The sequence below is a fragment of the Hemiscyllium ocellatum genome, unplaced genomic scaffold, assembly GCF_020745735.1.
Source record: "Hemiscyllium ocellatum isolate sHemOce1 unplaced genomic scaffold, sHemOce1.pat.X.cur. scaffold_532_pat_ctg1, whole genome shotgun sequence".
Classification (NCBI taxonomy): domain Eukaryota; kingdom Metazoa; phylum Chordata; class Chondrichthyes; order Orectolobiformes; family Hemiscylliidae; genus Hemiscyllium; species Hemiscyllium ocellatum.
Window position 1 is genome coordinate 1 of NW_026869102.1, and position 24,245 is coordinate 24,245.

General features: G+C 58.1%; 2 protein-coding genes and 1 long non-coding RNA gene across 5 annotated transcripts; 1 reads left to right on the forward strand and 2 right to left on the reverse strand.

Annotated features, from left to right (window-relative positions):
• Positions 1-162: 162 nt before the first annotated feature.
• Positions 163-8,545, reverse strand: LOC132813920 (uncharacterized). The gene is made up of 3 exons (XR_009644211.1): positions 8,521-8,545; positions 8,316-8,394; positions 163-176 (listed from the first exon to the last, which is right to left on the reverse strand). It is a non-coding gene; the product is annotated as an uncharacterized LOC132813920 (long non-coding RNA).
• A 7,885-nt stretch (positions 8,546-16,430) lies between these two features.
• On the reverse strand, positions 16,431-21,597 carry pagr1 (PAXIP1 associated glutamate-rich protein 1). 3 transcript variants are annotated; one of them, XM_060823295.1, is made up of 4 exons: positions 21,437-21,597; positions 18,591-18,907; positions 18,089-18,168; positions 16,431-16,950 (listed from the first exon to the last, which is right to left on the reverse strand). In XM_060823295.1, exons 2-4 carry the CDS (start codon positions 18,872-18,874, stop codon positions 16,766-16,768), a joined length of 549 nt encoding a protein of 182 aa, XP_060679278.1. In that variant the 5' UTR covers positions 18,875-18,907; positions 21,437-21,597; the 3' UTR covers positions 16,431-16,765. The 3 variants fall into 3 exon arrangements, with proteins under 3 accessions (XP_060679278.1, XP_060679277.1, XP_060679279.1); XM_060823294.1 differs by lacking the exon at positions 21,437-21,597 and adding an exon at positions 21,186-21,293; XM_060823296.1 differs by lacking the exon at positions 21,437-21,597 and adding an exon at positions 21,186-21,291 and having other exon boundaries at positions 16,431-16,947.
• A 211-nt stretch (positions 21,598-21,808) lies between these two features.
• LOC132813914 (uncharacterized) lies at positions 21,809-24,074 on the forward strand. The gene is made up of 2 exons (XM_060823299.1): positions 21,809-21,851; positions 22,831-24,074. The coding sequence occupies exon 2, from the start codon at positions 22,895-22,897 to the stop codon at positions 23,969-23,971; it is 1,077 nt and encodes a 358-aa protein (XP_060679282.1). The 5' UTR covers positions 21,809-21,851; positions 22,831-22,894; the 3' UTR covers positions 23,972-24,074.
• Positions 24,075-24,245: the final 171 nt, after the last annotated feature.

The following is a 24,245-nucleotide window of genomic DNA, read 5'->3' on the forward strand; positions in this document are numbered from 1 at the left end:
CCCCTGCCCATTACCTCTCATGGTCCTGTCGGATGTAGGTCTTTGGTCCGATCTCGATGTGAGCCACGTTGGTATTCTGGTCCAGGACATGGATGTAGTGATAGGGTGGGATACGGATAACCGACTCACTCTCCATGGTGCCTTCCCCCTCAATCCCTCAGCGTCTCCGATATCCTCTGGGAATGTGGGGGGGGGGGGGGGGGGGGGAGATTGGGGGAGAAAGGTAAAGGTCACTGATTGAGACAGAGACACACCCCCACCGTCCCCCACACCCTGTCCACACAACCCTCACCCACCCTCCCTTGTACCTTCTCCCTATCCCTGTAACCCCCCTACACCCCCTCCCTATCTCCGTAACCCCCTACACCCCCTCCCTATCTCCGTCACCCCCTACACCCCCTCCCTATCACCGTAACCCCCTCCCTATCACCGTAACCCCCTACACCCCCTCCCTATCACCGTAACCTCCTCCCTATCACCGTAACCCCCTACACCCCCTCCCTATCTCCGTCACCCCCTACACCCCCTCCCTATCACCGTAACCCCCTACACCCCCTCCCCATCACCGTAACCCCCTACACCCCCTCCCCATCACCGTAACCCCCCTACACCCCCTCCCCATAACCCCCCTACACCCCCTCCCTATCTCCGTAACCCCCTCCCTATCACCGTAACCCCCTACACCCCCTCCCTATCACCGTAACCCCCCTACACCCCCTCCCTATCACCATCACCATCACCCCCTACACCCCCTCCCTATCACCATCACCATCACCCCCTACACCCCCTCCCTATCACCGTAAACCCCTCCCTATCACCATCACCCCCTACACCCCCTCCCTATCACCGTAAACCCCTCCCTATCACCATCACCCCTACACCCCCTCCCTATCACCATAATCCCATACACGCCCTCTGTACCCTCCCTACATCCCCCATTTCCGTCACCCCCTACACCCCCTCCCTATCACCGTAACCCCCTCCCTATCACCGTAACCACCTACACCCCCTCCCTATCTCCGTCACCCCCTCCCTATCTCCGTCACCCCCTCGACCCCCTATCTCCGTCACCCCCTACACCCCCTCCCTATCTCCGTCACCCCCTCGACCCCCTCCCTATCTCCGTCACCCCCTCGACCCCCTCCCTATCTCCGTCACCCCCTCGACCCCCTCCCTATCACCGTAACCCCCCTACACCCCCTCCCTATCACCGTAACCCCCCTACACCCCCTCCCTATCACCGTAACCCCCCTACACCCCCTCCCTATCACCGTAACCCCCCTACACCCCCTCCCTATCACCGTAACCCCCCTACACCCCCTCCCTATCACCGTAACCCCCCTACACCCCCTCCCTATCACCGTAACCCCCCTACACCCCCTCCCTATCACCATCACCATCACCCCCTACACCCCCTCCCTATCACCGTAAACCCCTCCCTATCACCGTCACCCCCTACACCCCCTCCCTATCACCGTAAACCCCTCCCTATCTCCGTCACCCCCTACTCCCCCTCCCTATCTCCGTCACCCCCTCGACCCCCTCCCTATCTCCGTCACCCCCTCGACCCCCTCCCTATCTCCGTCACCCCCTCGACCCCCTCCCTATCTCCGTCACCCCCTCGACCCCCTATCTCCGTCACCCCCTACACCCCCTCCCTATCACCGTAACCCCCTACACCCCCTCCCTATCACCGTAACCCCCCTACACCCCCTCCCTATCTCCGTCACCCCCTCGACCCCCTATCTCCGTCACCCCCTACACCCCCTCCCTATCACCGTAACCCCCTACACCCCCTCCCTATCACCGTAACCCCCCTACACCCCCTCCCTATCACCGTAACCCCCCTACACCCCCTCCCTATCACCGTAACCCCCCTACACCCCCTCCCTATCACCGTAACCCCCCTACACCCCCTCCCTATCACCGTAACCCCCCTACACCCCTCCCTATCACCATCACCCCTACACCCCCTCCCTATCACCATCACCATCACCCCCTACACCCCCTCCCTATCACCGTAAACCCCTCCCTATCACCATCACCCCCTACACCCCCTCCCTATCACCATAATCCCATACACGCCCTCTGTACCCTCCCTACACCCCCCATTTCCGTCACCCCCTACACCCCCTCCCTATCGCCGTCACCCCCTACACCCCCTCCCTATCACCGTCACCCCCCTGCACCCCCTCCCTATCACCGTCACCCCCTACACCCCCTCCCTATCACCATCACCATCACCCCCTACACCCCCTCCCTATCACCGTAAACCCCTCCCTATCACCGTCACCCCCCTGCACCCCCTCCCTATCACCGTCACCCCTACACCCCCTCCCTATCACCATCACCATCACCCCCTACACCCCCTCCCTATCACCGTAAACCCCTCCCTATCTCCGTCACCCCCTCGACCCCCTCCCTATCTCCGTCACCCCCTCGACCCCCTCCCTATCTCCGTCACCCCCTCGACCCCCTCCCTATCTCCGTCACCCCCTCGACCCCCTATCTCCGTCACCCCCTACACCCCCTCCCTATCACCGTAACCCCCTACACCCCCTCCCTATCACCGTAACCCCCTACACCCCCTCCCTATCACCGTAACCCCCCTACACCCCCTCCCTATCACCGTAACCCCCCTACACCCCCTCCCTATCACCATCACCATCACCCCCTACACCCCCTCCCTATCACCGTAAACCCCTCCCTATCACCGTCACCCCCTACACCCCCTCCCTATCCCTGTAACCCCCTACACCCCCTCCCTATCACCGTAACCCCCTACACCCCTCCCTATCACCATCACCCCCTACACCCCCTCCCTATCACCATAATCCCATACACGCCCTCTGTACCCTCCCTACACCCCCCATTTCCATCACCCCCTACACCCCCTCCCTATCTCCGTCACCCCCTCCCTATCTCCGTCACCCCCTCCCTATCTCCGTCACCCACTACTCCCCCTCCCTATCACCGTAACCCCCCTACACCCCCTCCCTATCACCGTAACCCCCCTACACCCCCTCCCTATCACCGTAACCCTCTCCCTATCACCGTAACCCCCTACACCTCCTCCCTATCACCGTAACCCCCCCTACACCCCCTCCCTATCAACGTAACCCCCATACACCCCCTCCCTATCAACGTAACCCCCATACACCCCCTCCCTATCTCCGTCACCCCATACACCCCCTCCCTATCTCCGTCACCCCCTACTCCCCCTCCCTATCTCCGTCACCCCCTACTCCCCCTCCCTATCCCTGTAACCCCCTACACCCCCTCCCTATCACCGTAACCCCCTACACCCCCTCCCTATCTCCGTCACCCCTTCCCTATCTCCGTCACCCCCTACTCCCCCTCCCTATCTCCGTCACCCCCTAGACCCCCTCCCTATCTCCGTCACCCCTAGACCCCCTCCCTATCTCCGTCACCCCTAGACCCCCTCCCTATCTCCGTCACCCCCTAGACCCCCTCCCTATCTCCGTCACCCCCTACACCCCCTCCCTATCACCGTAACCCCCTACACCCCCTCCCTATCTCCGTCACCCCTTCCCTATCTCTGTCACCCCCTACACCCCCTCCCTATCACCGTCGCCCCCTACACCCTCTCCCTATCACCGTAACCCCCTCCCTATCACCGTCACCCCCTCCCTATCACCGTCACGCCCTACACCCCCTCCCTATCTCCGTCACCCCTAGACCCCCTATCACCGTCACCCCCTAGACCCCCTATCACCGTCGCCCCCTACGCCCCCTCCCTCTCTCTGTAACCCCCTACATCCCCTCCCTGTCCCTGTAACTCCCTACACCCCCTCCCTGTCCCTGTAACCCCTACACCCCCTCCCTGTCCCTGTAACCCCCTACACCCCTCCCTGTCCCTGTAACCCCCTACACCCCCTCCCTGTCCCTGTAACCCCCTACACCCCCTCCCTATCACCGTCGCCCCCTACACCCCATCCCTATCTCCGTCACCCCTTCCCTATCTCCGTCACCCCCTAGACCCCCTCCCTATCTCCGTCACCCCTAGACCCCCTATCTCTGTAACCCCTCTACACCCCCTCTCTATCTCTGTAACCCCCTACACCCCCTCCCTATCACCGTCACCCCTACACCCCCTCCCTATTACCGTAACACCCTACACCCCCTCCCTATTACCGTAACCCCCTCCCTATCACCGTCACCCCCTACACCCCCTCCCTATCACCGTAGCCCCCTCCCTATCACCGTCACCCCCTACACCCCCTCCCTATCTCCGTCACCCCCTAGACCCCCTATCACTGTCACCACCTACACCCCCTCCCTATCACCATAACCCCCTAGACCCCCTCCCTATCTCCGTCACCCCCTAGACCCCCTATCACCGTCACCCCCTAGACCCCCATCACCGTCGCCCCCTACGCCCCCTCCCTATCTCTGTCGCCCCTACGCCCCCTCCCTCTCTCTGTAACCCCCTACATCCCCTCCCTGTCTCTGTAACTCCCTACACCCCCTCCCTGTCCCTGTAACCCCCTACACCCCCTCCCTATCCCTGTAACCCCCCCACACCCCCTCCCTATCCCTGTAACCCCCCCACACCCCCTCCCTGTCCCTGTAACCCCCTACACCCCCTCCCTGTCCCTGTAACCCCCTACACCCCCTCCCTGTCCCTGTAACCCCCTACACCCCCTCCCTATCCCTGTAACCCCCCTACACCCCCTCCCTATCCCTGTAACCCCCCTACACCCCCTCCCTATCACCGTCGCCCCCTACACCCCCTCCCTATCTCCGTCACCCCTTCCCTATCTCCGTCATCCCCTAGACCCCCTCCCTATCTCCGTCACCCCTAGACCCCCTATCTCTGTAACCCCTCTACACCCCCTCCCTATCTCTGTAACCCCCTACACCCCCTCCCTATCACCGTCACCCCCTCCCTATCTCCGTCATCCCCTAGACCCCCTCCCTATCTCCGTCACCCCTAGACCCCCTATCTCTGTAACCCCTCTACACCCCCTCCCTATCTCTGTAACCCCCTACACCCCCTCCCTATTACCGTAACCCCCTACACCCCCTCCCTATTACCGTAACCCCCTCCCTATCTCTGTAACCCCCTACACCCCCTCCCTATCCCTGTAACCCCCTACACCCCCTCCCTATCACCGTCGCCCCCTACACCCCCTCCCTATCTCCGTCACCCCTTCCCTATCTCCGTCATCCCCTAGACCCCCTCCCTATCTCCGTCACCCCCTAGACCCCCTATCTCTGTAACCCCTCTACACCCCCTCCCTATTACCGTAACCCCCTACACCCCCTCCCTATCACCGTCACCCCCTACACCCCCTCCCTATCACCGTCACCCCCTCCCTATCACCGTCGCCCCCTACACCCCTTATCACCGTAACCCCCTACACCCCCTCCCTATCACCGTAACCCCCTCCCTATCACCGTCACCCCCTACACCCCCTCCCTATCTCCGTCACCCCCTAGACCCCCTATCACTGTCACCACCTACACCCCCTCCCTATCACCGTAACCCCCTAGACCCCCTCCCTATCTCCGTCACCCCCTAGACCCCCTCCCTATCTCCGTCACCCCCTAGACCCCCTATCACCGTCGCCCCCTACGCCCCCTCCCTATCTCTGTCGCCCCCTACGCCCCCTCCCTCTCTCTGTAACCCCCTACATCCCCTCCCTGTCTCTGTAACTCCCTACACACCCTCCCTATCCCTGTAACCCCCTACACCCCCTCCCTATCCCTGTAACCCCCCTACACCCCCTCCCTATCCCTGTAACCCCCCTACACCCCCTCCCTATCCCTGTAAACCCCTACACCCCCTCCCTATCCCTGTAACCCCCTACACCCCCTCCCTATCCCTGTAACCCCCCTACACCCCCTCCCTATCCCTGTAACCCCCCTACACCCCCTCCCTATCCCTGTAACCCCCTACACCCCCTCCCTATCACCGTCACCCCCTACACCCCCTCCCTATCCCTGTAACCCCCTACACCCCCTCCCTATCACCGTCACCCCCTACACCCCCTCCCTATCCCTGTAACCCCCCTACACCCCCTCCCTATCCCTGTAACCCCCTACACCCCCTCCCTATCACCGTCACCCCCTACACCCCCTCCCTATCACCGTAACCCCCTCCCTATCACCGTCACCCCCTACACCCCCTCCCTATCTCCGTCACCCCCTACACCCCCTATCACCGTCACCCCCTAGACCCCCTATCACCGTCGCCCCCTACGCCCCCTCCCTATCTCTGTCGCCCCCTACGCCCCCTCCCTCTCTCTGTAACCCCCTACATCCCCTCCCTGTCTCTGTAACTCCCTACACCCCCTCCCTGTCCCTGTAACCCCCCCCACCCCCCCTCCCTGTCCCTGTAACCCCCCCCCACCCCCCCTCCCTGTCCCTGTAACCCCCCCACACCCCCTCCCTGTCCCTGTAACCCCCTACACCCCCTCCCTATCCCTGTAACCCCCCCACACCCCCTCCCTATCCCTGTAACCCCCCCACACCCCCTCCCTATCCCTGTAACCCCCCCACACCCCCTCCCTATCCCTGTAACCCCCCCACACCCCCTCCCTGTCCCTGTAACTCCCTACACCCCCTCCCTGTCCCTGTAACCCCCCCACACCCCCTCCCTGTCCCTGTAACCCCCTACACCCCCTCCCTATCTCTGTAACCCCCCCACACCCCCTCCCTGTCCCTGTAACCCCCTACACCCCCTCCCTATCCCTGTAACCCCCCACAATCCTTTGGCATCTCTGCGACATCCAATTCCGGCCTCTCAAGTATTTCCTGGTTTCCATGGCACCACCCGTGGGGCGGCTGTGCCTTTAGTTGCCTGTGGAGCCAAGTTCGAGAACTACCTCCCGAACCTCACACCCCCCCCCGACCCCCGACCCTCACCCCCCCTCCCCCAAACCCAACTCTGAGCTATCTCACAGAGCCCTCGGCTGCTCGGTACGTTGTCTGATCTTACGCAGCCTGGAGATGGGAATCTGGGAAATGCTGTGTCACTGCTTTTCAGTGTTTGCCAAAAACAAACACATCGGGGTGGGGCACACACACAGAGGGGTAAGTCAGGCTCTCAACTCGTCCCAGTGTCTCCCACAGGGCCCCGTATGTCAGGCCTGGTCTTCATCAAATTTTAACTGGAATTCTCTGGCACAGACAGCAGGCAAAGCCAAAGCAACATTCACCAAAAGAACGGCAGATGCTGTAAATCAGAACCAGCGACAGGAATCACTGGGAAAGCTCATTGGCAGCATCTGTCAAGGGATCTCAGAGGTGACAGCTCTGAGGAAGGGTCACCCGGCTGGAAATGTTAACTCCAATTTCTCTGCACAGTGTACTGCCAGACCCGCTGAGATTTTCCAGTGATTCCTGTTTCCAGCAAAAAAAATATTAACTGCTGACAAGGAGAAGTGAGATATGGTTCTTCAGACAAGAGTGGGGTGTGTGTGTGAGTGTGAGAGAGAGTGTGTGTGAGAGAGTGTGTGTGAGAGTGAGTGTGTGTATGTGAGAGTGAGTGTATGTGAGAGGGTGTGTGTGTGTGAGTGAGTGTATGTGAGAGTGAGTGTATGTGAGAGTGAGTGTATGTGAGAGTGAGTGTATGTGAGAGTGAGTATATGAGAGGGTGTGTGTGTGTGTGAGAGTGAGTGTGTGTGAGAGAGAGTGAGTGTATATGAGAGGGTGTGTGTGTGAGAGAGAGTGAGTGTATATGAGAGGGTGTGTGTGTGAGAGAGAGTGAGTGTATATGAGAGGGCGTGTGTGTGAGTGTATATGAGAGGGCGTGTATGTGAGAGAGTGGGTGTGTGTGTGAGTGAGTGTATATGAGAGGGTGTGTGTGTGTGAGAGTGAGTGTATGTGAGAGGGTGTGTGTGAGTGAGTGTATATGAGAGGGTGTGTGTGAGTGTGTTTTGAGGTGTAGGGGGAGAGGAAAGTGGGAACAGGAAACTCTTGCTGAACCCTGACTGGACTGGAATGGTAGGGCAGGCTTGAGGGGCGGAATGGTCCCACAACAAACGCAGAAAGTGCTGGAGAAACTTTAGCGGGTGGGGCGGGGGAGACAAACAACTTTCTCCGTCAGCACAAAACTCCTCTTGGTCGGTGGGTGGGCGTGGGGGAACCGCTTTAGTTTCGCACTGATTTTTCAAGGGAGGAGGCCGAGACTCGCCCACCCAAGGCTCAGACACACTCTCTCTCTGCGAGGGTCGGTGTGTTCTGTCCCCAGGAGGGACTGCAAGGTGGGATTTGTGTGTGGGTTGGGTGGGGTGGGGAGGGGGGAAAGTTGGGGTCGGGGGGGGATCTCTCCCGCACAGATTACTCACAGAATAGTTTCCAAGCGGACGTTGCGACCTTTTCCTGTCGACTGTGTGCGCATGCTTGGCATCGGTTCAAATCCTGAGGCTGAAATATCAAACACGAGTCACTTAAACATCCCCCACCCCACCTTCTCCCCTCCCCCCCCATACACCCTCGCATCACCCCCCCGCCCAGACAAAATCCCCACTCAGTTTGCTGAGGGCGACCCACCCCCGCGGAACTCCGACCTTTTCCTGTTGACCTGGGCTCGCTTTCTCCCCTCAGCTGGGGGGTTACCAATGGCGGCAGGGGCTTCCCAGAATGCAGCGGGCGCCTGAAGGTCCCCCATCTCCGAGACTGCACTGCTTGGAGTGGGGGAGGACAGAAAGGGGGGGGGGGGGGGGGGGGGCTGGTGTGTGGTGGGGATGGGGAAGGGAAGGGGACTTTGGTGCACCTTCGCTGCAGCCAATGCATCCAGTGTTGGGGGGTGGATGAGGGAGGCCGTTCAGCCCGTCTCTCCCTTCCCTTCCTATCCCATCCAGGTGGGTGGGCCACCGTGATGCCATTTCCCCTCACTGCTCCCAAGCCCCTTACCCACCTCCGCCCCCCTACTTCAGAGGGTGGTCACTGCACCGTCACGGTGCCCGTTCCGCCCGTCACCCGTGGAGCTGACCCTCCGAGGGAGCGACTCCCACCCCTCCCTCCCTCTCTCTCCCACCCCCCCTTCCAGGCCAGGGTTCAGTTCCCTCCCTGACCTCTGCCCGGTCCCTCAGCGCCTCCTTCAGCCCTTTCAGAGGACAGGCGGGGAAATCGAGGGAGGTCACTCGTGGGCCAGGCCTGGTGAACGGAGTGGCGTCGGGGGGGGGAAGGGGGGCAGTTCGCCTTCCCTGAAGAGGACACTGGGGATTCGAACCAGTACCGTTGCCACGGTCCTGAGACTTGCTTTCGTAGCATGGAAACAGACCCTTCAGCCCAACCAGTCCATGCTGTGCATAAACCCGTCCCACCTCCAAACTTCATGGACGAACCTCAGCTTTGTTTCCAACATTGTAACGGTGCTCACTCGTTTTGTTAACTCACTCCCAGGCTGTGGGTGTCGATGGCTAAACCAGCATTTATTGCCCATCCCTAATTGCCCCAGAGGGGCATCGCTGTGGGTCTGGAGTCACGCGTAGGCCAGACCAGGAGAGGACATCAGTTTCTTTCCCTGAGGGACATGAGTGAACTCGATGGGCTTCCCTGACAATCGACTCATGATCATCACTAGATTCCTAATTCTTTTGGATTCAAATTCCAGCTTCCTGCTGTGCCAGGACTGGAACCCTGGGACATGACGTGGGTGAACAGACCGACAACGAAGCCACTGGACCCTCACCTCCCTCACACCCACCACCTCCTCCAGAAGCTCATTCACACACAAACCACCCTCTGTCTAAAAGATTCATCCTCAGGTCTTCTCGTTTTCACAAACTTTCTCCTTTCACAGAGTCACAGAGATGTACAGCACGGAACACAGACCCTTCAGTCCGACCTGTCCGTGCTGACCCAGTTATCCCAACCCAATCCATTCCCACCTGCCAGCACCCGGCCTCTATCCCTCCAAACCCTTCCTATTCCTATACCCACCCAAACGCCCCTTAAATGTTGCAGTTGTACCAGCCTCCACCACTTCCTCTGGCAGCACATTCCATACACGTACAACCCTCTGGGTGAAAAAATTACCCCTTAGGTCCCTTTTATATCTTTCCCCTCTCACCCTAAACCTATGCCCCTCTAGTTCTGGACTCCCTGACCCTAGGGAACAGACTTTGCCAATTTACCCTATCCATGCCCCTCATGATTTTGTAAACCTCTATAAGGTCACCCCTCAGCCTCTGACACTCCAGGGAAAACAGCCCCAGCCTGTTCAGCCTCTCCCTGTAGCTCAGATCCTCCAATCCTGGGAACATCCTTGTAAATCTTTTCTGAACCCTTTCAAGTTTCACAACACCTTTCCGACAGGGAGGAGACCAGAATTACACGCAATATTCCAACAGTGGCCTAACCAATGTCCTGTACAGCCACAACATGACCTCCCAACTCATGTACTCAATACTCTGACCCACCTTAAAATGTTTCCCTTAGTCTTGAAGTCCCCCACCCTGGGTGAAAGACAACTACCATGAACACGACCTCTGCCAGTTATTATTTTATCGACTTCTCTAAGGTCACCCACAACTTCCTATATTCCAGTGCATAAAGTCCCAGCCTTTATTTATAGCTCCAACCCTCCATTTGTGGTAACATGCTGGTAAATCTCGCCTGAACCCTTTGGAGTTTGACAAACACCTTCCCATAACAGGGTGACCCAGAACGGGACACAGTACTCCTGAAGCTCAGTTGTAGATTTTATTCACGGAGTTGAAATTCCATTGGGCTGCTGGGATGAGATTTGAGCCGGTGTCCCCACCAGCGATAGCCTGACCCCACCCTGGACTGCAAATCGAGTGACCCGAACACTGTGTCAGCGTCTCCCTCCGATGGAACACACCTCCCTCACGCTGTCAGGAAGCACATTTCAGATACCTGCGTCCCCATCGCTCCTTTCCCTGATCACCTCCCCTCACTTTAAGGTGGCCCAGTGGTTAGCACTGCTGCCTCACAGCACCAGGGACCTGGGTTCAATTCCCGCCTCAGGTGACTCGCTGTGTGGAGTTTGCACATTCTCCCCGTGTCTGCGTGGGTTTCCCGCGGGTGCTCCGGTTTCCTCCCACAGTCCAAAGATGTGCAGGTCGGGTGAATGGGCCGTGCTAAATTACCCATCGTGTTAGGTACATTAGTCAGAGGGAAATATCGGGTAGGATACTGGGTCTGGGTGGGTTACTCTTTGCAGGGTCAGTGTGGACTTGTTGGGCTGAAGGGCCAGTTTCCACACTGTAGGGAATCTCATCTAATCTAAACCTCCCTATCCCTCTGCTAAGTGTGGACACTTTCTCCCTCACCCTACTCCCTCCACATTGTGATTTTTCACCCGCACCCCTCCTCGATCAGATCTTCTCCAGGGGTTGGGGGGGGGTGTTGGGGTGCAGATCCCGGTGTTTCCAATCGATCCACATCACTGAAGACTCTCATACCCCAGGGAGGGAGAGGAGGGAGGTGTGGGAGGGACAGCATTCCCAGGAATCTTCTCCCGCCCCTCTCCACAACCTTGTAAAATTGGGTTTCCCAAGACTGGACACAATTCTCTAGCTGAGGATGAGCCAGTGTTTGACACCCACCCACTCTGTGGCCCTATTTGTAACCCACATTTAACCGTACCTTTATAAGCACCTTCAGTACTGTATGGTACATGTAGCAGAGGATCAGGTAGGGTAGACACTGAGAGTCTTTTCCCTAGGATGATGATGTCAGTGTGTACTAGGGGGGGATAGAAACATACTGAGGGGTGATAGATTAAAGACAGATGTCAGACAGGTTCCTTACTCAGGGAGTGGGAAGGGTGAGGAATGTCCTACCTGCCACATTAGGGAAATTTAAACAATCCTTGGATAAGCAGATGGACGATGATGGGATAGTGTAGGGACACGGGCGTAGATTAGTTCCCAGCTCGGGCACAACATCGAGGGCCGAAGGGCCTGTTCTGTGCTGTATTGTTCTCTGGACTGTTCATTAACAGAACTCTGATCAGTAACCAGTCAGCACAGTCCGACAGGAATGATAACAGTTACTGCACAAGAAAGATTTGTTTGCAAAGGTTGATAACAAAGTGTGTAAACTGGGTGAATAAATTTGTCTATCCATCTTAAAAACACACACACACACACACACACACACACAGTGTCTCTCTCTCTCTCACACACACACACACAGTGTCTCTCTCTCTCACACACACACACACACACACACAGAGGCTGTCTGTCTCTCTCTCTCACACACACACACACACACAGAGGCTGTCTGTCTCTCTCTCTCTCACACACACACACAGAGGCTGTCTGTCTCTCTCTCTCACACACACACACACACACAGAGGCTGTCTGTCTCTCTCTCTCTCACACACACACACACAGAGGCTGTCTGTCTCTCTCTCTCTCACACACACACACACACAGAGGCTGTCTCTCTCTCTCTCACACACACACACACACACACAGAGGCTGTCTCTCTCTCACACACACACAGTGTCTCTCTCTCTCTCTCTCTCACACACACACACAGAGGCTGTCTCTCTCTCTCTCTCTCACGCACACACATACACACACACACACACACATGCTTTCTGTCTCTCAGACATTCACACACAGTCTCTCTCTCTCACACACACGGTCTCTGTCTCTGTCTCTCTCTCTCTCTCACACACACACACACACACACCCACACACAGGCTTTCTCTCTCTCTCTCTCACGCACACACATACACACACATATGCTTTCTCTCTCTCACACACAAAAAACAGCATCATGTGACCTCTCTGTCAAAAAGTGTTCAAATGTGACAATCCAGACCCAGACCAAGCCCAGGCTGTTTCCCTACAAACATGGTATTGTTCCCGCTGTCAGTACCAGATATTCACAGCACAGGGACCTCTACCAGGAGGTGCAGGATGGACATGGATGTCCAGTCCAGGAGGTTCAGGATGTACATGGATGTCCGGTTCAGGATGTACATGGATGTCCAGTCCAGGAGGTTCAGGATGGACATGGATGTCCAGTCCAGGAGGTTCAGGATGTACATGGATGTCCAGTCCAGGATGTCCAGGATGTACATGGATGTCCAGTCCAGGATGTCCAGGATGTACATGGATGTCCAGTCCAGGAGGTTCAGGATGGACATGGATGTCCAGTCCAGGAGGTTCAGGATGGACATGGATGTCCAGTCCAGGATGTTCAGGATGTACATGGATGTCCAGTCCAGGAGGTTCAGGATGTACATGGATGTCCAGTCCAGTGAGTGATGTTACTGGTTAATGAGTCTTTGTAACAAGGTTGGGTCTGAACATCCCCAGTTAGGAGAGCGATCGATGTCTGCTTCATGGTCACTGCCACTCGGTGATGCTCAGACCCGACGTGGAATCCCGTCTGCACTCACACTCACACTCACCCCAGCCCGGGCTTTCACACTCACACTCACCGCAGCCCGGACCGGGCGTTCACACTCACCCCAGCCCAGCTCGGGCTTTCACACTCACCCCAGCCCGGGCTTTCACACTCACACTCACCGCAGCCCGGACCGGGCTTTCACGCTCACCCCAGCGCAGCCCGGACCGGGCTTTCACGCTCACCCCAGCGCAGCCCGGACCGGGCTTTCACGCTCACCCCAGCCCGGACCGGGCTTTCACGCTCACCCCAGCCCGGACCGGGCTTTCACGCTCACCCCAGCCCGGACCGGGCTTTCACGCTCACCCCAGCGCAGCCCGGACCGGGCTTTCACGCTCACCCCAGCCCGGACCGGGCTTTCACGCTCACCCCAGCCCGGACCGGGCTTTCACGCTCACCCCAGCCCGGACCGGGCTTTCACGCTCACCCCAGCCCGGACCGGGCTTTCACGCTCACACCAGCCCGGACCGGGCTTTCACGCTCACCCCAGCCCAGCCCGGACCGGGCTTTCACGCTCACCCCAGCCCGGACCCGGCTTTCACACTCACCCCAGCCCAGCCCGGACCGGGCTTTCACACTCACCCCAGCCCAGCCCGGACCGGGCTTTCACACTCACACTCACCCCAGCCCGGACCGGCCTTTCACACTCACCCCACCCCAGCCCGGACCGGGCTTTCACACTCACCCCAGCCCGGACCGGCCTTTCACACTCACCCCACCCCAGCCCGGACCGGGCTTTCACACTCACGCCCAGGTCCCGTCCGTCCCCCCCTCCCTGGGGACCTGGGCCGCCTCTGGAATTTTAGTTTGGTCTCTTTTCGGGACATGGGACGATGGGCCCAGTCCAGACCGGTGTTGGTCACTGTCCACCTCTCCCCCCTCGCCCACCGCCCGGACACACCCTGGCGTCCCCATTTACCACCGGGCGGTGGGGATCCCCAGGGGAGGGCTCTCTCTCTACGCGGGAGTCCTGCCCCTTTCTCTCGGGGATCTGGGGTGGAGGGTGCTGCATGCAGCGGTCCCCTGGAACCGCAGATTGCGGTGGTTCACGGACTCCCAGCCCAACTGCTTGTTCTGTGGCGCTGTGGAGTCCATGGACCATGTGTATGTTGGGTGTGGGCGTCTGCACTCCCTCTTTGATTTTCCCAAAAACCTCCTCTGCTTTTGGTTGCACTTCAGTCCCACGCTCCTGATCTTCGGGCACCCGGTACGGAGGAGGGAGGGCAGGTCTGAAGACCTCCTCATGGGTCTGCTGCTGGGCCTGGCCAAACTGGCCATAAACTGGTCCAGGCAGCGGGCCGTGGAGGGGGTTGTTAGGGCCGACTGCCTGCCCCTCTTCCGCGGTTACGTTAGGGCCCGGGTGTCCACCAACACCCTGGAGTTGTTCAGGGAGAGGTGGGTGCCGCAGGGAGTGGCTACACACTTACACACACGCAGACCTGCACACATACCCCTACACCCACACACGCCCCCACACCTTCACACGCACACACCCCCACACACATCCCCACATCCTACACCCGCACCCCTACACGCCCCCACACCCTACACCCGCACACGCTCCCACACCTTCACACACCCCTACACCTTCACACACCCCTACACCCTACACCCACACACACCCCCATACCTTCACACGCCCCCACACCCCCCCACACCCTACACCCACACACGCCCCCACACCCTACACCCGCACACCCTACACCCCCACACCCTACACACACACACACCCCCACACCCTACACACACCCCCACACCCTACACCCACACACACCCCCACACCCTACACCCCCACACACCCCCACACCCTACACCCCCACACACCCCACACCCTACACCCCCACACACCCCCACACCCTACACCCCCACACACCCCCACACCCTACACCCACACACACCCCCACACCCTACACCCACACACACCCCCACACACCCTACACCCACACACACCCCCACACACCCTACACCCACACACACCCCCCCACACCCCCACACCCTCACACACCCCCACACCCTCACACCCTCACACACCCCCACACCCTCACACACCCCCACACGCCCCCACACGCCCCCACACCCTCACACACCCCCACACGCCCCCATACCTTCACACGCCCCCACACCCTCACACGCCCCCACACCCTACACCCTACACCCTACACCCACATACGCCCCCATACCTTCACACGCCCCCACACCCACACACGCCCCCACATCCTACACCCGCACCCTACACGCCCCCACACCCGCACCCTACACGCCCCCACACCCTACACCCACACCCTACACCCACCCCCACCCCATACCTTCACACGCCCCCACACCCTACACCCGCACCCCTACACCCACACACACTCCCCCTACACCCACCCACCACTACACCCATCCCCACACCCCCTCCACCCCACCGCACACACACACACACCCCACTGCACCCACCCACCCACACACACCCCACTGCACCCACCCACCCACCCACACCCCACTGCACCCACCCACCCACACACACACACCCCACTGCACCCACCCACCCACACACACACACCCCACTGCACCCACCCACCCACACACACACACCCCACTGCACCCACCCACACACCCACACACACCCCACTGCACACACCCACACACACCCCACTGCACCCACCCACACACACCCCACTGCACCCACCCACCCACACACACCCCACTGCACCCACCCACCCACCCACACACACCCCACTGCACCCACCCACCCACACACACCCCTCTGCACCCACCCACCCACACACACCCCTCTGCACCCACCCACCCACCCACACACACCCCACTGCACCCACCCACCCACCCACACACACCCCACTGCACCCACCCACACACACCCCACTGCACCCACCCACCCACCCACACACACCCCACTGCACCCACCCACACACACCCCACTGCACCCACCCACCCACACACACCCCACTGCACCCACCCACCCACCCACACACACCCCACTGCACCCACCCACCCACCCACACACACCCCACTGCACCCACCCACCCCCCCCGCCCCCCACACACACACACACACGAGAAGAGTTAGTGTTTCTGGGCAGTACGATTGTTTTTAATGAGCACAATGAAACGAGTGGAAACTACAATTTTAAACAAAACGAACAGCGTTCTGCTCAGAAAACCCCATCACCCTGAAAGCCCCTTCCCTCCTGCAGACCGCCAGGGGGTTACAGATTGGATTTCCGTCTCCAATTCCCAGCACAGTAAGGTGTTCATCAGACAGCTCAAACACGTAATTCCTGTCATCTCAGGGCTCGCTGAAAAACCAAGAGGTCCATTCACAATCATCTCCATTTCCCCCTTTGGGACCTTGTCCTGCTTTATTTCCCTCCATCGCTCCCCCCCAACCCTTATTTTACTCAGTAGTTGCGCCGTTGAAAGATTCCTTTCGACCTCCCGGGACTGGGAATCTCATCCTGGTCCATCTCGAAGATATCCTTGCCAGTCTTCATCATCTGCTCCTCGATCTTCCGGTGGCGTTTCATGTCCAAGAGAACCTTATCCAGACGAGCCTGCCGCCCCTGGGTCCTGGTCGCGCTACCTGCTGGGGGGGGTGAGGGGGGCAGCAGAGAGGGCAGTTGGGGGGTGAGGGGGGCAGCAGAGAGGGCAGTGGGGGCAGAGAGAGATAGTGAGATGTGATACACTCACCCCCATCCATTCCCCCACGATCCCGTGGGGTACACTCACACCCCCCTTACCCGTGGGGCACACTCACCCCACCCCCCCACGATCCCGTGGGGTACACTCACACCCCCCTTACCCGTGGGGCACACTCACCCCACCCCCCCATTCCCCCACGATCCCGTGGGGTACACTCACACCCCCCTTCCCCGTGAGGCACACTCACCCCACCCCACCCCCCCCATTCCCCCTCGATCCCGTGGGGTACACTCACCACCCCCCCCCCAATCCCTCGTTTTCCCTGTGGTACACTCACACACACACCCCATTCCCCACGATCCCTGTGGGGTACAGTCAGCCGACTTCCCTGCTCCCTACCCCACACCCTCACTCTCACCCGGGGTCAGTCTCACACCCCCTCACTCTCACCCGGGGTCAGTCCCACACCCAGACGCCCCCACACTCTCACCCGGGGTCAGTCCCACACCCCCTCACTCTCACCCGGGGTCAGTCTCACACCCAGACGCCCCCACGCCCCCTCACTCTCACCCGGGGTCAGTCCCACACCCAGACGCCCCCACGCCCCCTCACTCTCACCCGGGGTCAGTCTCACACCCAGACGCCCCCACGCCCCCTCACTCTCACCCGGGGTCAGTCCCACACCCCCTCACTCTCACCCGGGGTCAGTCCCACACCCAGACGCCCCCACGCCCCCTCACTCTCACCCGGGGTCAGTCTCACACCCAGACGTCCCTACACCCCCTCACTCTCACCCGGGGTCAGTCCCACACCCAGACGCCCCCACGCCCCCTCACTCTCACCCGGGGTCAGTCTCACACCCAGACGCCCCCACGCCCCCTCACTCTCACCCGGGGTCAGTCTCACACCCAGACGCCCCCACACCCCCTCACTCTCACCCGGGGTCAGTCTCACACCCAGACGGCCCTACACCCCCTCACTCTCACCCGGGGTCAATCTCACACCCAGACGCCCCTACACCCCCTCACTCTCACCCGGGGTCAGTCTCACACCCAGACGTCCCTACACCCCCTCACTCTCACCTGGGGTCCGTCTCACACCCAGGAACGACTTCTGTGGAGTCGGCTCATCTTCAAAATCAAACTCAGTAGGTACCTGAGGCCTAGAACAGAGAGACAGGGAGAGGGGAGAATGATGTCCAGGACATACAGAGAGATAGAGAGATAGAGAGAGACAGAGACAGAGAGATATAGACAGAGAGAGAGAGAAAGAGAGACAGAGAGAGAGACAGAGAGAGAGACAGAGACAGAGAGAGAGAGAGAGAGAGAGACAGACAGAGAGAGAGACACACACATACAAACAGCGAGAGAGAGAGACACACACAGAGGGGGGGGGGGGGAGACAGGGTGACAGAGAGAGGTAGAGAGACACAGAAAGGGAGGGAGACAGAGCGCGGGAGAGCGCAAGGTGGAGTTGGGAGGGGAGTCTTAGTGGGGGTCAGATAGGGGAAGGGGCAGGGAGAGGGGCAGGGGGAGGAGCAGAGTGGGGAATGAGGCGGTGTGCAGGGGCGAGGGGTTATCTTACTTCTCTTCCTCCTCCTCTCCAGCCTCCTCCTCCTCCTCCACTTCCTCGTGTGTGGGGTTAGCCTCGGGTGTCGGTGGGCGACGGGGTAGGGGTCTGCAGCTCAGTTTGAGACTGCCCCCCTCCTCAGCGAGGGTCCCGTACAGGCGCAGGATCTCCTGTGGACTCGGAGTCCATGTCTCTGTGTCCTGGATCTCCTCGTCACTGCAGTCAATGCACCAGGATTCCTCCACATCCAGCATCAGCTCGGCCAGGCTGAGCACAGGGCCAGGCTCATCAACCTGCATGGTCTGTCAGGGCCTGTCCACTAGGGAGAGCACCTGGACAGAGGGGGGGGAGAGAGAGGGGGAGAGAGTGAGGGAGAGACTGACCACAGGGGGAGAGAGTGACCGCACGGAGAGTGGGGGAAGAGAGTGACCGCAGGGAGAGGGAGAGAGTGACCGCAGGGAGGGGGAAGAGAGTGACCACAGGGAGATTGTTCACACTATCACTGCAGTCACATGCCCAGCTCCTCAGGAAGGATCATTCCCCACACACGCCATTCTCGGAGTCAATCCTGCCATCAGGTCCAGGGGATTAATCGGTCATTAGTTTCACCAACACCATTTCTCTCGTGATTATCATCCGATTTATTTCCTCTCCTCCTTGTCCCCTCGTTTACTGTGCCATTTCGGAACACCGTTAGAAGACGGAGGTTACATATTTATTCGGCATCTTTCCAAGTTGCCCATTACTACTTCACCAGCTCCATTCCCTCAGGGAACTATGTTCACTTTGGCTCCTCTCTTTAAAGAAGCTCTTGCTGTTCAGTTTTGTATTACTTACTGGTTTGCTCTCATAGATAAAGAGGGAGAAAGGATGTTATTTTCTGCTCATAATCCCAATGGAATTAGTGCGGTCAGTGGTGATACTCTTGGCAGCCAGTAATATCCCAGGCAGACAGTAATAATTCTGACATTTACTGGAGTGACAGTAATAATCCTAACATAAATAATCCTGACAGTAATAGCCCTGAACAGAAATAGCAGACAGTAATAATTCTGATATTACCGGAGTGACAGTAATAATCCTAACAGGAATAATCCTGACAGTAATGAGTGCTATGCCTGGGAATTTATGTTGCGGACATTTTGTCCCCTGTCCAGGTGACATCCTCAGTGCTTGGGAGTCTCCTGTGAAGCGCTTCTGTGATCTTTCCTCCAGCATTTATAGTGATTTGTATCTGCCTCTTCCGTTGTCAGTCCCAGCTGTCCGCTGCAGTGGTCGGTATATTGGGTCCAGGTCGATGTGCTTGTTGATTGAATCTGTGGACGAGTGCCATGCCTCTAGGAATTCCCTGGCTGTTCTCTGTTTGGCTTGTCCCATTATATAGTAGTGTTGTCCCAGTCGAATTCACGTTGCTGGTCTTCTGCGTGTGTGGCTACTGAGGATAGCTGGTCGTGTCGTTTGGTGGCTAGTTGGTGTTCATGGATGTGTATACATGGTGGCACAGTGGTTAGCACTGCTGTCTCACAGCGCCGGAGACCCGGGTTCAATTCCCGCCTCAGGCGACTGACTGTGTGGAGTTTGCACGTTCTCCCCGTGTCTGCGTGGGTTTCCTCCGGGTGCTCCGGTTTCCTGCCATAGTCCGAAGATGTGCGGGGTCAGGTGAATGGGCCGTGCCAAATTGCCCGTAGTGTTGGGTAAGGGGTAAACGTAGGGGTAGGGGTGGGTGGCGGGTCGGCGTGGACTTGTTGGGCCGAAGGGCCTGTTTCCACACTGTAAGCAATCGAATACACATATTAGATGGGAAAGCAACCAGCCCAACACGCACAAAAGTTGCATCGGGACTCTGTTGAGGAGGGCTGCGGCACACCAGAACTGCAAAAAGATTAGATTAGATTACTTGCACAGTGTGGAAACAGGCCCTTCGGCCCAACAAGTCCACGCCGACCCGCCACCCACCCCTACCCCTAACCTAACACTACGGGCAATTTAGCACGGCCCATTCACCTGACCTGCACATCTTTGGACTGTGGGAGGAAACCCACGCAGACACGGGGAGAACGTGCAAACTCCGCACAGTCAGTCGCCTGAGTCGGGAATTGAACCCGGGTCTCTGGCGCTGTGAGGCAGCAGTGCTAACCACCGTGCCACCCCACCCCTACCCCTACATATACCCCTTACCTAACACTAGGGGCAATTTAGCACGGCCAATTCACCTGACCCCGCACGTCTTTGGACCGTGGGAGGAAACCCACGCAGAAGAACGTGCAAACTCCGCACAGCCGGTCGCCTGAGTCGGGAATTGAACCCCTGGTCCCTGGCGCCGTGAGGCAGCAGTGCTAACCCACCGTGCCGAAGGGGAACACCTCTACAACGTATTCGCCAAAGGCGGATACCCGCGCAACTTCATCAACAGATGCCGCAGGGACGAGGGCACGCCGCAGGGACGAGGGCACGCCGCAGGGACGAGGGCACGCCGCGAGCCAAAGGGGCTGGCCACACTCCCATACATCAGGAGCATTTCTGAACTGACCGCCAGACCGCGGTGACCACTAGGACTCATAACAGCACCCAAACCAACAGCCACCCTCAGGCAGGCACCCACCCACTCACCAGGACAAGGGACCCACCACCCAGCATGAGCAACCCCAATGCAGTGGGCAACACCCCAGTGCAAGCACTGCCCAGCACAACCAGGAAGACAGCTGACCAGCCCCACCCGTGACTGACAGCTGCCTGGACCAATGGGAGCCACGGATCCCCGGGGCTGGGTGGGTGGGGCCACCGAGGTAGCCAATGGGCGGCGGAGGCCTCCAAGGAAGTGGGCGGGATTGATTGATTGATTGCGCGCATGCGCACATTACCGACGCCGATACGGCAAGACCGGTGACTGGCGACGGGGGTCTATCCAATCCGAGGGGAGAGGAGGGAAGCCAATGGGAAGCGAGGTTGGGGTCGGCGGCGCCTCAGAGGCCGGACGCGCGCGGAGTGTCGAATGGCCGCTGGGACACGTGATCAGCAATGAGGCATCCGACGAATGGGAAAAGCGGGCTCGCCTCCGATTGACGGGCGGCCGCACCAACCGGAGGCAGAGTCTGGGCAGGAGTAAAGGGGCGTTCCTGAGCTGAGCGGCCAATGAGAGCGGTGTGAGGATGTGGCGGAGGACCAATAGGATGAGGCGCTCGGGCCGGGAGGAGGGCGGGGCTTTGATCAGATTTAAATCGGGCGGCGGTTGGGAGGCGGGAGGCGGCTCGTTGTGTTTAAAATAGCAGCAAACAGGTAAAAACCGGCCTTTTCCTGGTGTTATTTATTGTATCGCTTCCTCGGGCAGCTCTCTGCACCTTCTCCGCGTGAAAAAGTTGTTCCTTTGTAAATGTTTGACCTTTGACCCTCTGGTTCTTGCCCACTGACCCCCCCATGACCCTATAAACCTCTATAAGGTTATCCCTCAGCCTCCCCCCTTCAGCTCAAACCCTCCAACATCCTTGTGAACCTTTCCCCTCTCACCCTTAACCTGTGACCCTCTAGTTTTGTCCTCCCTCACCACCCCCTGAGGGATAATACCTTGACCCTTCACCTTATCCATGACCCCCATGACCCTATTAACCTCTATAGGGTCATCCCTCAGCCTCTTCCCTTCAGCTCAGACCCTCTAACATCCTTGTGAACCTTTCCCCTTCCCACCATGAACCTGTACCTCTAGAGTCATAGAGATGTACAGCACGGAAACAGACCCTTCGGTCCAACCTGTCCGTGCTGACCCAGTTATCCCAACCCAATCCATTCCCACCTGCCAGCACCCGGCCTCTATCCCTCCAAACCCTTCCTATTCCTATACCCACCCAAACGCCCCTTAAATGTTGCAGTCGTACCAGCCTCCACCACTTCCTCTGGCAGCTCATTCCATACACGTACAACCCTCTGGGTAAAAAAGTTACCCCTTAGGTCCCTTTTATATCTTTTCCCCTCTCACCCTAAACCTATGCCCTCTAGTTCTGGGCTCCCTGACCTTACAGAACAGACTTTGCCTATTGACCCTATCCATGCCCCTCATTATTATGTAACCCTCTATAAGGTCACCCCTCAGCCTCTGACGCTCCAGGGAAAACAGCCCCAGTCTGTTCAGCGTCTCCCCGTAGCTCCGATCCTCCAATCCTGGGAACATCCTTGTAAATGTAGTGAGGCATAAGTCCAGTAGTTTAAGTATGCCGTCTTTGTTGATAGGTTCCGCCTCCTGTTTTCTGCTATGTATGTCCAGTAGGTTGTCCACTACACACTTTACATTCAACAATCAGATATACGAACAAATCAACGGAACACCCATGGGATCACCAATCGCGGGACTCATAGCAGAGGCAGTTATGCAAAGGTTAGAACAAACAGCCCTACCACAAATTCAACCCAAAGTCTGGGTCAGATATGTCGATGACACTTTCGTAATCATCAAAAACACGGAAATAGAAAAAACACACTGGATCATCAACGCCACACTCTCAGGCATCCGATTCACGAGAGAAGTAGAAAAGGATAGCCAACTCCCATTACTAGACGTGATAGTACAGAGAACACCAAACGGAGAATTCACCACAAGGGTACACAGGAAAACAACACACACAGACCAAGTCCTAAACTATGAAAGTAACCACTCCAACACACACAAACGAAGCTGCATCAGGACACTATTCAAAAGAGCGACAACACACTGCAGTACACCAGAACTGCGAAAAGAGGAAGAGGAACACCTATACAAGGTATTCGCCAAAAACGGATACCCGCGCAACTTTATCAACAGATGCCTAAGAGAGAGACCACGGAACGAGGACATGCCACAACCAAAAGGACTAGCCACACTACCATACATCAGGAGCGTTTCAGAACTGACAGCCAGACTACTGCGACCCCTAGGACTCATAACGGCACACAAACCAACAGCCACGCTCAGACAACAACTTACTAGAACAAAGGAGCCAATACCCAACATGAGCAAAACTAATGTAGTTTATAAAATACCATGCAAGGACTGCACAAAACACTATATAGGACAAACAGGAAGACAGCTAACAACCCGCATACATGAACACCAACTAGCCACGAAACGACACGACCAACTATCCCTAGTAGCCACACACTCCGACAACAAGCATAATGAATTCGACTGGGAAAACACTACTATCACAGGGCAAGCCAGACAGAGAACAGCCAGGGAATTCCTAGAGGCATGGCATTCATCCACAAATTCCATCAACAGACACATCGACCTGGACCCAATATACCAATCACTACAGCGGACAGCTGAAACTGACACCTGGAAGCGGCAAGGACAGACCACTATAAATGCCGGAAGAAACATCAAAGAAGCGCTTTGCAGGAGGCTCCACAGCACTGATGAGGTCTCCTAGCCAGGGGACGAAACGTTTGCAACAAAAACTTCCAGCTCGGCGAACAGAACCACTACAGTTTGGAAGTGTTGCAGCCAAGTGATTAAAGGCCTGTTTTTGCAAACCTATTGTGTTCACTCTTCATTATCATTTGTGCTGTCACAGGGTGGGAGTAGGAGAAAGGTTTGGACAAGGTGGTGAGGGGAGACCCACCCTCTGAGATAACTGATGGGGAGCAACTAGGCCCTGGGGAAGTCAAACCACATTGACAGCAGGACTGACAGCCTGTGCTGCT

Bases quoted from the DNA above. Each gene is read 5' to 3' on its own strand.
- pagr1 (XM_060823295.1), bottom strand. From the start codon at position 18,874: ATGCAGGTTGATGAGCCTGGCCCTGTGCTCAGCCTGGCCGAGCTGATG. The intron at 18,169-18,590 runs GTAAGATAACCC...TCTCTGTTCTAG, and splicing joins GGAGAGGAGGAGGAAGAGAA to GCCTCAGGTACCTACTGAGT. The intron at 16,951-18,088 runs GTGAGAGTGAGG...CACCCCCCCCAG, and splicing joins GGGTGTGAGACGGACCCCAG to CAGGTAGCGCGACCAGGACC.
- LOC132813914 (XM_060823299.1), top strand. From the start codon at position 22,895: ATGGGATCACCAATCGCGGGACTCATAGCAGAGGCAGTTATGCAAAGG.